The sequence below is a fragment of the Sus scrofa genome, chromosome 13 (assembly GCF_054392235.1).
Source record: "Sus scrofa isolate SSC_HxYL_T2T_F1_AM1 chromosome 13, Sscrofa_HxYL_maternal_Yorkshire_Landrace_v2.0, whole genome shotgun sequence".
NCBI classification, from domain to species: Eukaryota; Metazoa; Chordata; class Mammalia; order Artiodactyla; family Suidae; genus Sus; species Sus scrofa.
Window position 1 is genome coordinate 196,047,093 of NC_139395.1, and position 16,040 is coordinate 196,063,132.

Below are 16,040 nucleotides of genomic sequence, written 5' to 3' on the forward strand. Positions count from 1 at the left end.
AGCAATTGCCCGCCTAAACCACAGCCACAGCAACGCCAGATCCTGGCTGCATCTGTGACCTATACCACAGCTTGTGGCAGCTCCGGATCCTTTAACCCACTCAGCGGTATCGGGGATCGAACCTCACCTTCATAGATACTAGTCAGATTCTTTACCACTGAGCCACAATGGGAACTCCATAATTTCCAACCTTTTTTACCTTTTCCCTTCTGCCAAATAGTATACAATTTGATTTCCTTTAGTTTTTATGGATTTTTGCCTCTTCGATAAACTGTGATATACACTAGTTAATAATATGTTATTTGTTTTCCAGCCTTCTGAAATGTTGAGGAATACCTGTATTAACATAAATTTGTAATAATGCTTTTGTTTCTTGCCTTGAGTATGCATTAATTATTCACTTACATGCCAACCATATCTCAAACTTTATTTCCTATCTCTTAGATCTTCTTTTATTTTTTTTTGCTTTTTTAGGGCCGCACCCACGGCATATGGAAGTTCCCAGGCTAGGGGTCAAATTGCAGCTATAGCTGCAGGCCTGTGTCACAGCTACGGCAACGCAGGTTCTGAGCTGTGTCTGCAACCTATACCACAGCTCATGGCGACGCTGGATCCTTAACGGACTGTGCGAAGCCAGGGATCGAATCCGAATCCTAATGATTCCTAGTCGGGTTTGTTAACTGCTGAGCCATGGAAGGAACTCCTTAGATCTTCCTAATAGACTTTCTTGCTTCACTTTACTTGCAGTGTTGGTAAGGACTTTCACATTTCATTGTTGAATCTAAATTTTGTGATTAGGCATCATTTTGAAACCGGAAGCACACTTTTAAGGCTGTGATGTGGATGTTTATGAATGTACTTTGGTAATTTTATTTGGATGAGTGGATGTGAGCGCTATACTATTACAACCCGTAAATGAGGCTCCTTGATTAGAAGCTTGTCTTAAAAAACTGTAAGAAGTAAGAAAGTGCTCTCATAGAATCAGCATTTATTATTAGAATAGATGCTCTATCCACCTAGGAGAAGTAACTTCTACCCTTGCAAAATTTGGACTATAATGAAGTTATAAGAAATTGACTTTTGGGGATGTGGAGAAGCATTAAGCTTCAGAGTTCAGAAAATTGGGTGGGAAGAAAGCTTTGTCTAGATGTGACTTCAGGGTTTGTTTTTGAATGTAATTTTAAAGTCTCTTAACCCATTTTTAAGTAGCTTTTTATTTTCGTCTCTAGTAGTTAAAATATTTTGTTTTTTATTCCTGACATTTGCTTAATTCCACATACATAATCTGAGATGTAAAAGTTTATCATATAAATGGAAATTTTCATTTATGAAAGAAAATCTGGGTCTGAAATCTGTATTAGTGTTGGACGGTTTTTTAATTGTATTTTCCAAAGCAAATTGGAACTTGTTCAGACTGTGACATAAATATAATGTAAAGTTTCACATACAAAATTTTCTCAGAGTTGGAATTTACTCAGTTTTCAGGCCTAGTATGAAACTACTGGGAATTCTTTTCCTTGTAAATACTTCTACCAATTTTAGTAGTATATTGGGATTATAAATCTGATTTCAGAGTAGATAAGGAGGGTGGGATACAGAAGGTGCAGCTTTGTTATACTTGTTCTTCTAGGTATTGGTACCTAAATATTTTGGGAGCAAAAGGAAACAGAATATCAGAAAGGGACTATAAGCAAAGAGAAGACTGTACAGAGAATGGCTTCCATTATCTTTTGGATGCTTATGCACTGTTAGCCTGACTGACTTTAGATGGGGCATCAACCACTTACCTAGTCGAGACTATTTTTATCCTGTTTAAATGGAACTTATATGTAGAAAGTACTAATTGGAGTTGCTTTTTCCACTAAGGTGTGAGTGAATTAGGTGATAATGGAATATGTTAGAGTATGTTCTCCTTTCTCTGGTTTGAGGTATTAAATTCAAGTAATCCATGGATTCCCCTGATGACCCTTATTAGCACCATTCCCATTTGGATGCCACTGAAATGCTTGAAAGTAAGGTGCTCATACCTCTCAGTTTGCCTAGTACAGTCCCAGTTTACTCTCATTGTAGATCTATCAGCATTTGTTAAATAATCTTAAAACCCTCTTTTATAACTCAAAAGGGTTGTGGGTTGGATGATAAAGTATAAGGTCACCCTATGCATAAATCATAAAACTCTAGATTGACCAAAAATCTGAGAGCATGTCTTCTGGTTATTGTTCTATGCCAGTATATAGTAGAGTGTCTGACATGGAGGAGCCCTTCAAGTAAGTATTGAATGAATGAATGAATGAATGAACGAACCATAAAGGAGCATACATTACTTATGGTGGAATTGAAGGCTTAAGATGCTTCTATCCTAGTAAAGTATTGGATTGAAAAGATGCTGCAGGTTTTCCAGAACCTTCAGGATATCATTTAACATATTTATTCATATAATAATTTTATAGCATATTTATTCATAGTATGACTTTATATCTTTAGTTTTCATCAAAGAACGTTAATGCATAGTTTAAGGAGAAAACCAAAAATCCCATAGTAGTAAAAGCCTTGTAAAAACAACGATCCTTTGCTTCAAACCACCCTACCTGAGAAATATTGTCCTACTTCTTAAAGGCATTGGCAACCACCTCTGGCTGTTTCTCTTGTTACCTTCATATTTTTTAGATACCATGCCTTTCTGCAGAGATAGATGAGGCTTTAGCTCTTTCGTTTCACCTGCCTTGCCTTTCTTTTCATCTCTCGACATAGTTATATCACAAGTTAAATATAATCAGTAGTCAGTGTTTACATTTTCTATGACTTTGTAAACATTACAGTGATTTCCTAGAACTACTCTTTAGTAATCCTTTGTTTTCCTGGAGTTGTCGATTGCTATCCTTTTTTTTTTTTTTTTTTTTTTCCTATTTGCTGTATACTCATTTATCCCTAAAATTTTCTGAACACTGAACATCTCTTTTGAAGTCTTATCAATAAATAGTATGTTTTATATACTCAAACATACATGTTAGCTTTTTTAATTTTAATTTTTTTTAATGAGGGGATTCCTTTACCACAGATTTCTGTGCCTCAAATCCAAACTGAATTCTGATTTTTTTTTTTGTAGTTTAAGCTATCTTTCCAAAAGCAGGTTTTGAAGGGTATTGGAGGAGAGACAGTTAGGTCATTGTGCAGGCTTTTACTTAATCCTCCTATTTGTAACCCTGAATCTCACCCTATGACTGATTTTTCTGAACCAGAGTCATTTAAGTTCATTTATTTTCAGAGTCTACATTTTTTTGTATTCCACAAAAGGAGAGTAGTTGTTTGATGGTTCTGGGTCTAGGAAGGACTTAAGGAATTTAATTGCTCTGTATATGGACTTCCGTCTCTTAATCATGATGATCTATTTCTGCATCCCCCTGAAACTAAGATGATGCCATTGCATTTTTAAAAAATCCATCAAGAATTTATGTTGGGTCTCCTTAGTATTCTTCATTACAGAGAATTTATACTCCATTTGCTCTCTTGTCATCACTTCTTTTGTTTTCCATTAGCTCTCTGATAAAATCACTTGGCAAGAGTTTAGCCAGACTCTTATTTTAACAAATTTTCTTCACAATTCACATTATTAACATTGGACAGAGTGAAAGGATACTTGTTTTTTTACCTCTACCAGGTAGAGGTCCTAAAGCAACTTAATATGCTGTTACCCAAAGTAGAATTTGTGACCATGCGTTATCACAACAAATCACAGAAATTAATTTTAGGTCCCAAGCACTCTATACCTTAAATCAGTCACAGTAGTACTGGTCAACATATTCCTTCAAAAGGGGTGGGAAAGGTAATTGTCACTACTGCCTAAATTGTGTTTGTGGGTTAAACACATTGAAAACAAGTGTGGCCACCTAGAATTCTATAGCTATCAACAATCTTTAAAAAATGAAAAAACAAAACAAAACACAATTTTCAGTCTAGCAGAAGCTGGTTCATGACCAGGAGACTCACCCAGAGGAAATTCTAAAGAGTGTTCAGGAAGAAGAAAAATGTTTTCCAGTGAGCTCTCAGAGCATAGAAGTGGAAATTGAGATTCTCCAGATTTGTTAGTATTCTCAATATTTCTCTTTCCTACCTAAATTCCTCATAAGAATGGTCCATATTTTGTCCCTGTTATTTTTACCCAATTTTTTCAGAATTTTTTGTTGCTATTCTGTTTCCATTCTAATGGAAATATAACTTTCCAAATGCCAGATCTAAAGATTATTTCCCTGCCCTTAACCTTATTGGAATGTGGCAGTTAACCTTTGCTAATCTCATCCTTAAATTTGCCAGTGATTTTTTGATGTACTTCAAAATCTTCTGTGGTACTTTTATTTTTTTTGAGACGTCTCTGACATAGGTATTTTCTAAAGCTCCACGGTTATTCTGATATACAGCTATGTTTGAAAGCTTTCTCTACTCCTTTTTATTCTCTGGTCTCATACTCCCCACTTCCTTTAGTATTCTTATTTTGTCTTTTCCACAGCTCTTTTTCTTCTGGCTTTTAAATACTTCTTCCTTAAGTTTTTGGTCTGATATTCTAATCACCTTATTTCTGATTTAACATTTATCCTCATTGTTATAACCTGCAAATCACAAGATTGTACAAGGGCAGAGACTGGATATATTTTATTCTCTGCTGCCGGTCTTCCTTATGTCTGGCATATAGTGGGTGCTCCATAAATATTTGTTAGATGAATGAATACATGAATATGTTCATATTGTTTAATTAAGAAATACTTCCTGTGTGGCTCAGTGGGTTACGAATCAGGCATTGTTGCTGCAGTGGTTTAGGTCACTGGTGGTTTTGGTTGGTTAGATCCCTGGCCTGGAAATTTCTGCATGCCCTGGGTGTGCCAAAAAAAGGAAAAAGAAATACTTCTAGTTCTCAGTGCTTTACGGTTTTACTTTGCATATTTTGGTCTTTAATCCATATCTATATGTCTGATTATGTTTCTTTATATACAGTGGACCAATTTCCCCAAGTCCTAATACTAAACAAAATCTTGTTTTCTCATTGATTTGTGGTGCTACTTCTGTTTCTAGCAAGTTGGCTAGCCTGTCTTTTATTAAGATTTAATACATTACCCCGTCCTGTAAAGTGATTTTCAAGCTTTGTAGACAGTGACTCATAGAAAGGAATATGTTGTACATTGTAAAACACCTTACACTTACATATGTATGTAAAATAGCTCCAAATAAAATTTGCAAACACTACTCCGTGGTGAAATTACTGTGTTGACATGTTCTGATAGTTTCCATTATATTTGATTTCATTTTAAAAATTAATGTTCATCATGATGACATTAATGGGTTACAAGTTATAGTTTAAAAACATAGCACCGGGAAGCCTTTCCATGAGTGTCTCACATGCTCTCATTATACTCTACATCATCAATATTATTATATTTTGGAGTCACTATTATTATAATTAAATATCCATCTCCTTTTTAGGCTTGTGTCTCCTTGACCATTGGAGATATTAATTTCTTCGTGTCTCTGTCATTTAGCCCATAACTTCTTTGCGTCTGTCACCTGGCCCGCAAATTTACTTGTATCATATATTTAAAGATACCTCTAGATAATTCATACTGAATATAACATGTTTAAAATGTTCTCAACTTATTTGTGTACATTTTGACAAAACTGCTTGGGCACATAGTAATATGAAGGAAGAAATCTTTGAATATATATTAGGTTTTTTTGAATGATCCAGGTGTAACTGTCTCCTTTGCAGTACAATAAATTAGTATTTTATTGTTAATCAAGAATAATAATGTCAAAAGAAATGTGAGCTATACTCAAGGAAAAAGTAGCCCTTCTTGTGCTAGTGGGTACAATTCTGTGTATAAAATAAATCTCTCAGACCAGTTATATTTTTATAGTTCTGTTAATAGAATTTTCCCATTGGTTATCGTAAATTGTTGCATTTTTTTTTTCAGTCGTTATTCAATCTTTTGGAATTTAGAAGATTAGTTCTGAATTACAAGCCTCCATCAAATGCTCAAGATTTACCCCGAAACCAAAAGGTAAAATTTTGAAAGATTTTTGAGCAGAATATATATGATATTCATGTTCTTTTATCTGTGCTTGCCTTTGGGACATTTGATTTTCAAACAGTGTCAGATTTGAATGTCAATCCATTAATTTCAACCTCTTTAGTAACTTCCTATTCTTAGTGTATTGTAAATATGAATTTTCCTTCATCTTTGTGTCAGTAATAGGTTAATTTTGTCTGATTTTAGTAATTTTTTTCTTTGTTTTTGGAATGTCAAATTTCAGTAAACTTTATAGGTTAGCATTCATAGTTCAAAGTCTTGCCTCAGTTGCCTCATGAAAAATTGTGTGAAAATCAAAAAACTTTCAATTATTTTTATAGATGAGCTCTTTAACAGTTTAGTTTTCACTGGCTGTTTTTGCATTGCAAATCTATAACTCCTAATATGTTTAGCCAGTCTGATTTGACAGGGAGTACAGGTACCAAGACCACATTGCCTGGGTTCTGACCGTGGACCCAGAGCTAGTTACTTGATCTGGTTAATGCTTGGTTACCTTATCTGAAAAGTGTAAATAATAATAGGAATTATTTTCTAGAGTTGCTGTGTGAATTAGATGAGCTGAAACACAAAGAGTTTAGAAGTACACAATAAGTACCAGGTGTCAGCTATTGCTAGCTACCATATTGTTCGTCTTAGCTTTTCAAAAGATAGAGCTGATTTACTATGCAAAAGTTCATACTTAATAAAAAAAATTAGAGATTATATATTGGAGTGTAGGACTTTAGTGATCTTGTCATGTAAAGAAACTGTAGCCCTAAAGAGAACCGGTTACAAAGACAAAGAAGTTAAAGTCTTAGGTTTCAGTAAAGTGAACTTTGTGTGACCTATTGTTAGTAGTAGTGATACATTATTAAATTATATTTTCCTTTTAGTGTATAATTTTGAAAACTACTTTTCCTGCAAACATATGAAACATTTAAAATGTAAGCTAGTGGGAATATAATTTGATTTATAGCCAACTTTTCAAGCTGTCATCTTTGGCTATAAAGTGTCAGACTGATAAGCCATTTTCAAAAGGGAACCAAGATCACCAGACAGTTCCTCATATCTCATTTCCAGAAAATTAAGCAAAACTCTTTCAGTCATTATAGTTTTTACATGAAACTTTTTAGACCATTGCCTTCCTCTATCACATATTTCTCTCTTATGATATCTAGGTTGAAGTATATTGATAATTTGCATAGTTTTTAGAATTATTACTTCCAATTAGATACCCATATGTATCTTAACCTTTTCTTTTATGTTCCAAGCTTTTAGTCTTTACTGAATTTTAATTTATTTTATTCTTTAAGTTGTTGAATAAGACCAACTTAGATTTATAATCTTACTTGAAAAACAATTGTAAAATCCATGCTTATGTACCAGAGCTAATTTTGGGGCTCATAAGAATATTCAGCTGAACACTAGAGAAATGCATAAATCCAATCTTTGGTATCTTTTTAGAGAAATTTCTCACAGTAGAAGGGTCTGCATGTCCAGGTGCCCCATTAGCTTAAGAGATTAAAAGAATCTCTAATTCCATTCTGGGAAAAAAAAATGAAATAAAGAAGGATGCCGTGCAGTTTTATAGAAGATTGTTTGTTCTACAAATGAGATTGTTCTTTAGTTTGACATGGTGACAGCAATACATACTGTAAGTTGACATCTTTGAGGCAAACGTGTGGGATACATAGGTGGTTATCAGCCACGAAATGGTGTTACGATTCAGTTCTACTGAGGTGATAAAAAACACAGGTTTTAAAAAGGTGTCATTGGGACCTTAGTCACTATTAAATAATGAATTTCTGCCAAACTCATGTAATGTTTACTGCTACTCTGAGTTTGAATATCCTTAGGGTTCACTTTGATAAAATCACAGAAGTGTCATTTGAATGCATTGCTGAGTAGGATTTTTTTTTATCAGTGATTAAAAGTTGTAGCAAATACTACATACCTATTGAGTGAGACAAAGAAATGGAGTTTTCGCAATCAATTTGCATTTTAGATAGACTTAGTTTTTATTGCTTCTACAGTTGAAGCTAATTTTATACACCCATATTTATTTGTACTATTTTTAATTTTAATGTCTTAAAATTAAACTTTCATTTTAAATATCTTAGCCTTCCCTGTTTCCACACATATTCTCTTCTGGAATAAAAATTCATAGATTTATGGCAAAACATATATTAAATGTTGAGGGAACAAAGAGGCGTATGCTTATAATATTTAGAGGTAATCACCATTTTAATAGCCAAAACCTTATTAATCATAGGTTATATTATGTAAAATTTTGATTTAGGCTGAGTATTTTCAAATAAACCATATATTCCCCACTTTACTCGGAAGTGAGAAGCATATATGAGAAGGGAATGAATTTAGATCAGTACTGCACTGTATTACTTACTGATCAAATGCCTGAGGGAATTGTGAATTTTGTAATAAAAAAAGGCATTCTGGAATTTCTGTCTCTAGCCATAATGATATAACAGAGACTGGGTTTACAAATTTCAGCAAAATTGTCAAGGGTTCAAAGCATACAAAGTATGTTTGCCAACTATAATGAAATTAAGTTAGAAATTAACAACACAGGATTTATACAAAATTCTCCTGGTAGTTGGAAATTATTTACTCCTCTAAGTAACCTCAGGGACAAAGAACAAATCAGAAATACAATTTCTGAATATTCTTTTTTTTTTTTTTTTATTTTCCCACTGTACAGCAAGGGGGTCAGGTTATCCTTACATGTATACATTACAATTACAGTTTTCCCCCACCATTTCTTCTGTTGCAACATGAGTATCTAGACAAAGTTCTCAGTGCTATTCAGCAGGATCTCCTTGTAAATCTATTCTGAGTTGTGTCTGATAACCCCAAGCTTCAGATCCCTCCCACTCCCTCCCTCTCCCATCAGGCAGCCACAAGTCTCTTCTCCAAGTCCATGATTTTCTTTTCTGAGGAGATGTTCATTTGTGCTGGATATTAGATTCGTTATAAGTGATATCATATGGCATTTGTCTTTGTCTTTCTGGCTCATTTCACTCGGTATGGGATTCTCTAGTTCCATCCATGTTGCTGCAAATGGCATTATGTCATCATTCTTTTTTATGGCTGAGTAGTATTCCATTGTGTATATATACCACCTCTTCCGAATCCAATCCTCTGTCGATGGATATTTGGGTTGTTTCCATGTCCTGGCTATTGTGAATAGTGCTGCAATGAACATGCGGGTGCATGTGTCTCTTTTAAGTAGAGTTTTGTCCGGATAGATACCCAAGAGTGGGATTGCAGGGTTATATGGAAGTTCTATGTATAGGTTTCTAAGGTATCCCAAACTGTTCTCCATAGTGGCTGTACCAGTTTACATTCCCACCAACAGTGCAGGAGGGTTCCCTTTTCTCCACCGCCCCTCCAGCACTTGTTATTTGTGGACTTATTAGTGATGGCCATTCTGACGGGTGTGAGGTGATATCTCATGGTAGTTTTGATTTGCATTGCTCTTATAATCAGTGATGTTGAGCATTTTTTCATGTGTTTGTTGGCCATCTGTATATCTTCTTTGGAGAAATGTCTAGTCAGGTCTTTTGCCCATTTTTCCATTGATTGGTTGGTTTTTTTGCTGTTGGGTTGTATAAGTTGTTTATATATTCTAGAGATTAAGCCCTTGTAGGTTGCATCATTTGAAACTGTTTTCTCCCATTCTGAAAGTTGTCTTTTTGCTTTCTTTTGGGTTTCCTTTGCTGTGCAAAAGCTTTTCAGTTTGATGAGGTCCCATGGGTTTATTTTTGCTCTAGTTTCTATTGCTTTGGGAGACTGACCTGAGAAAATATTCATGATGTTGATGTCAGAGGGTGTTTTGCCTATGTTTTCTTCTAGGAGTTTGATGGTGTCCTGTCGTATATTTAAGTCTTTCAGCCATTTTGAGTTTATTTTTGTGCATGGTGTGAGGGTATGTTCTAGTTTCATTGCTTTGCATGCAGCTGTCCAGGTTTCCCAGCAATGCTTGCTGAATAGACTTTCTTTTTCCCATTTTATGTTCTTGCCTCCTTTGTCAAAGATTAATTGATCATAGGTGTCAGGGTTTATTTCCGGGTTCTCTATTCTGTTCTGTCTGTTTTGATACCAGTGCCACACTGTTTTGATGACTGTGGCTTTGTAGTATTTCTTGAAGTCTGGGAGAGTTATGCCTCCTGCTTGGTTTTTGTTTCTCAGGATTGCTTTGGCGATTCTGGGTCTTTTGTTGTTCCATATAAATGTTTGGATTGTTTGTTGTAGTTCTGTGAAAAATGTCATGGGTAATTTGATAGGGATTGCATGGAATCTGTAGATTGCTTTGGGTAGTATGGCCATTTTTACAATATTGATTTTCCCAATCCAGGAACATGGAATATCTTTCCATTTCTTTACATCTTCTTTGATTTCTTTGATTAAAGTTTTATAGTTCTCGGCGTATAGGTCCTTTACCTCCTTGGTTAGGTGTATTCCGAGGTATTTGATTTTGTGAGGTGCAATTTTAAAAGGTATCGTATTTTTGTATTCCTTTTCTAATATTTCATTGCTGGTATACAGAAATGCAACTGACTTCTGAATGTTAATCTTATATCCTGCTACTTTGCTGAATTTATTAATCAGTTCAAGTAGTTTTGGGGTTGAGTCCTTCGGGTTTTCTAGGTATAGTATCATGTCATCTGCATACAGTGACAGTTTGATCTCTTCTCTTCCTATATGGATGCCTTTTATTTCTTTTGTTTGTCTAATTGCTGTGGCTGGGACTTCCAAAACTATGTTGAAGAGCAGTGGTGAGAGTGGGCATCCCTGTCTTGTTCCAGATTTGAGTGAGAAGGCTTTCAGTTTTTCCCCATTGAGGATTATATTTGCTGTGGGTTTATCATAAATGGCTTTGATTATATTCAGGAATGTTCCCTCTATACCCACTTTGGCGAGGGTCTTGATCATGAATGGATGTTGGACTTTGTCAAATGCTTTTTCTGCGTCTATTGAGATGATCATATGATTTTTGACTTTTCTTTTGTTAATGTGGTGTATGATGCTGATTGATTTGTGTATGCTGAACCATCCTTGTGAACCTGGGATGAACCCAACCTGGTCATGGTGTATAATTTTTTTGGTATGTTGTTGGATTCGGTTGGCTAAGATTTTGTTGAGCATTTTTGCATCTATATTCATCAATGATATTGGGCGATAGTTTTCTTTTTTGGTGGTATCTCTGTCTGGTTTTGGAATGAGGGTGATGGTGGCATTGTAGAATGTCTTTGGGAGCATTCCTTCTTCTTCAGCCTTTTGAAAGAGTTTCAGGAGGATGGGCACCAATTCCTCTTTATATGTTTGATAAAAGTCACCTGTGAAGCCATCTGGTCCTGGACTTTTATTTGTAGGGAGTGATGTTATGACCTCTTCAATTTCATTTCTAGTGATCGGTCTGTTCAGTTGGTCTGTTTCTACTTGATTCAGTTTTGGCAGGCTGTAAGATTCTAGAAAATTGTCCATTTCTTCCAGATTGTCAAACTTGTTGCTGTATAATTGTTCCTGAATATTCTGAATGGAATAAAAATTAAACATAATGTATCAAAAGTATAGGGATACAATTAGCCATTGGCTAGTGAAAAATATATAAACTAAATACTATATTAGAAATGAAAAATTGTTTCAAATTAGTGGCATCATATTGTATAAAGAAAGTAGAAAAAACTCATTAATTTTAAAAAAGAATTTGTTATAGTCAACTTACATTGTTCTGTCAATTTCTGGTGTACAGCAAAAAACTCGTTAATTTAAAAGTAGAAAGGAAATAGCAAAGAGCATAAATCAATGAAATAGACATCAGGAAAACAGAAAAATTAATAGAACTACAATAGAACAATAGAGAAAAATTGATTTCTTAAAATTAATTTTAAGAAAATAGGTAGATTGAGCAAGAAGAACGAAAGCAGAAACAAATTACCAATATAAAGAATGAAAGAAGGGCACATCACTGCATATTCTGTACACAATAAAAGAAAATAGTAAAATATTATAAACGAAAGAAAAAGACTTTGATAACCTCAACACCTCTATATTATATTAAATTAATTGAATTTTTAGTTAAGAACCTACCCACCAAAAACCAAAAATAAAAAAAATCAATAGCAGTGTAGTTCACTGGTAAGTTTTACCAAACATTTAAGGAAGATATAATATCAGTTCTCTACATGTTTTCTTAGAAAAGTGAAGAAAAAAGCCTTGATTTATTCTATGAGACAAGCAGTACACTGAAACCAAAAGTAGAAAATTATATTTCAAGCCAAGGAAACTGCAGACCAATATTCCTCATCAATAATTGAAGCAAAAAACTTGTCAGATTTTTGGCAAGTTGAAAACTGCAGTACACATAAAGGATAATACCTCATTGGCAAAGGGTTTATCCAGGACTGATTCAAAAGTGGGTTTGTCCAGGAATGATTAAAAAATCAGTATAATTCACCATGTTTATAGATTAGAAAAAAAACCACATGACTTTTTAATAGATAAAGAGAAAGAATTTAATCGAAACTAACATCTATTGCAGGATCTCTCAAAAACTAGGAATAAAAAGAGTCTTTTATCTTGATAAAGCTCATTTATGAAAAACCTATAACTAATATAATACTTCATGGTGAAAGAGTGAATCCTTTTCCTCAGAGATCAGGAACAAACAAGGATGTCAGTCCTCATCGCTTGTCTGTTAAACATTAGACTGGAGTTCTTAACCAGTGCTATAAGGCAGGAAGAAGAAATAGGCATGCAGATTGGAAGAGAAGAAACAGAGCTGTCTTTTTGTGTATATGACTTGATTGTTTATTTAGAAAATCCTAAATATGCTACCAAAGAAATAGAAGATGGTAGATTCAAGAGATGAGTTTAGCAACATTATGTGATGTGAAGCAAACATACAAAAATCAATTGTATTTAATACTAGCGACACAATTGTGAATTTAAATTTAAAAATATATAAAATAGCATAAATATGGGGTATTAGAGGTAGGGTAGATGAAAGATATATATATAGAAAACTATAAAACAATGCTGAGGTAATTAAAGAAGTATACTATGTTCATAGATAAGGAGATACAATATTGTTAAGAGGAGAATTGTCCCCAGTTTAATGTGTAGAATCAGTGCAATCCAGTTATATTGCAGCAGGCTTTTTCATAGGAATTAAAAAATTGTTAGTAAAATTTATATGGAAAATTAAAGGGTGTAGAAGCCATAGCAGTTTTAAAAAGAATGACAGTGTTGGAGAAGTTATCAGGCTACAATGATTGATACTGTGTTGTTAGTGAAAAGATAATCATATAGATCAATAAAATAGAATAGAGAGCCCAGAAATAGAGTAACACATATAGGGTGAATTGGTTTTTATAAAAGTTGCCCAAACCAGTGGTCAAAAGAAAATCTTTTAAATTAATGATGTCATAGCAAGAAAAACAATCCTCAACCATTACAGGATATTTTACATGAAAAAGTAATTTGCAGTGGATTATAGACCTAAAACAAAGAATTAAAACTATAAAAATTCTTGGAGAAAACACAGGAAAAATTTTTAAGTTTCCGAGTTAAGAAAGATGTCTTTTTTGGGCCACACTCGTGGCTTATGGAGGTTCCCAGGCTAGGGATCAAACTGGAGCTGTAGCTACTGGCCTATGCCACAGCCACAGCCACAGCAACACACGATCAGATCCGAGCAGTGTCTGCGACCTACGCCACAGATCACAGCAAGGCCAGATCCTTAATAGATAAAGAGCGAAGCCGGGTATCAAAGCTGCAACCTCATGGTTCCTAGTCGGATTCATTTCCACTGTGCCACAATGGGAGCTCCAAGAAAAGATTTCTTAAGTAGGACAATAAAAAGGCACAAATCATACAAAAATGATAAATTGGACTTCATCAAAATGAAAAATGTATCATCTCTGAAAAATTCACAGAAACTGAAAAGGCAAACCATAGATTAGGAGAAAATATTAGCAAAGCATGTATCAGACAAAAGAATTGTATCTAAAATGGATGCAGAATTTGTACAACTCAATAATAAGACAAATATCCTATTACTCTACTGGAAAGAAATATCCCAACAGATTTCATCACTAAAGAAGATACGCAGATTGTAAATAACTAAATGAAGAGATGGCTCAACCTTACTAGTTATTAAGGCAAATGCAAATTAAATCTAGAGGTGCTAGATTAGAAGAACTGAAGTTAAAAATATAGCCCATATCTAGGTGTTTTAGAATGTGAACCTACAATTCTTATACTGCCAGTGAGAATATAAAATAACTAGGCCTTAGAAAAACAGTTTGCTTGTTTCTTAAAAATTTCTACCATACGTATAGCCTAGCCATTTCCCATCAGTTCCTTACTTAAGAGAAATGAAAGCATATGTCCACACAAAGCCAGGTAACAGTAATATCCACAGTGATGGAACAGGTTAATGGATAAATAAGTTGTGTTCTGTCCACACAATAAAATACCACTCAGCAATAAAGTGGAATGAATTATTAATGTACGTAGTTACGTGGATGAAGCTCAAAATAATGATGCCGATTGCAGTAAAGCAGGCTAAGATGAGTACCTGGAGTATGATTTGATTTATATAAGTTTCTACAAAAATCATGATTGCTGAGGAATGATTGGAGACAGGAGTAAAAGATGAAGAAACTTTTGGGGGTGATGGATGGGTACGTTATCTAGGTTGTGATGATGCATTCATGGATGTATACGTGTATTAGATGTGTGATGCCCATAAAATTGTGTACTCTCTAGGGTACAGTATATTATACATTAGTTATATTTTGATAAATATGTTTTCAAAAAAAGATAAAGAATTTTGTTTCAGTAGTTTCTATGTGTGGTGGTATTTTCATAATTTAGCCAAATGCAATAGCTGGTTTGAACAGCATTCACTATCTTTGCCTTTAGACATTGAAGATTTTTCTAGCCACAGGAATTAGCTGAGTGTAAAAATACTTTTATTATATTAAAATATTTAACTTTGCACATTTGCTTCTCAGCAGGATTTCACTTAATTTTCAAAAGTCATTTATTTCATCCTTGCCACTTAGCAAAGAATGTATCAAAAAAAAGTTCATTGCCTTAGATGTTGTGATAGCTGAAGATATTGATTGCAAGAAATTGACAATATTTCTGAAAGTTATTTTGTGGATTAAAATTTTTAGTATTTACTTACACTCTTTAAAACTACTTATATAGGGCAATTGTTGGAGAGTAGTAAGTACTACAGAAAAATCATAGATTAGTTTTCTATCTCATTTAAAACTTTTGCATTTAACTTTTATCATTGATGATGAGATTTATTATACTAGTAAAATCCATGCTTTCTGTAACTTAGCTTAAAAGAATTTTTTTGTTTTGTTTTGGCCGTACCTGGGGCACATGCAAGTTCCTGGGTCAGGGACCAAACCTGTGTCACAGCAGCGACCTGAGTTGCTGCGGTCACCACACTGGATTCTTAACCTCCTGTGCCACAGGGAACTCCTAACTGAATTTTTATGTTAGACTTAATGTTCTTTCTGGTTGCTGTAATAGGTAGTATTTTCTAGATCAAATATTTGAAATTAGTTTTACTCCCTTACACCTATTTCTTTTTTTTTACATTTAAAAAAAATTATAGTTGATTTACAGTGTTGCACCAATTTCTGCTGTACAGCAAGTGACCCAGTCATACTTACATACATATATATACACACACATTCCTTTTCTTTTATTATCTTCCATCGTGGTCTATCCCAAGAGATTGGATATAGTTCCCTGTGCTATACAGTAGAACCTCCTTGCTTATTCATTCTAAATATTATAGTTTGTATCTACTAACCCCAAACTCCCTGTCCATCCCACTCTCTCCTCCCTCCCCTTTGGCAACCGCAAGTCTGTTCTCTATGTCTGTGAGTTTGTTCATTTGTGCTATATTATAGATTCTACATAGAAGTGACATCA

General features: G+C 34.2%; 1 protein-coding gene across 11 annotated transcripts in view; it reads left to right on the forward strand.

Annotated features, from left to right (window-relative positions):
- Nucleotides 1-16,040, forward strand: part of USP25 (ubiquitin specific peptidase 25) — a 138,015-nt gene that overhangs the window by 49,817 nt on the left and 72,158 nt on the right. For all 11 annotated transcript variants that reach the window (XR_014825013.1, XR_014825015.1, XR_014825014.1 and 8 more), the window contains one exon: nucleotides 5,961-6,047. Coding sequence is in view for 5 of the 11 variants with exons in the window: in XM_021070822.2 (XP_020926481.1) it covers nucleotides 5,961-6,047 (87 nt within the window). In the remaining 6 variants the exon portion in view is untranslated. The remainder of the gene's footprint in view (nucleotides 1-5,960; nucleotides 6,048-16,040) is intronic.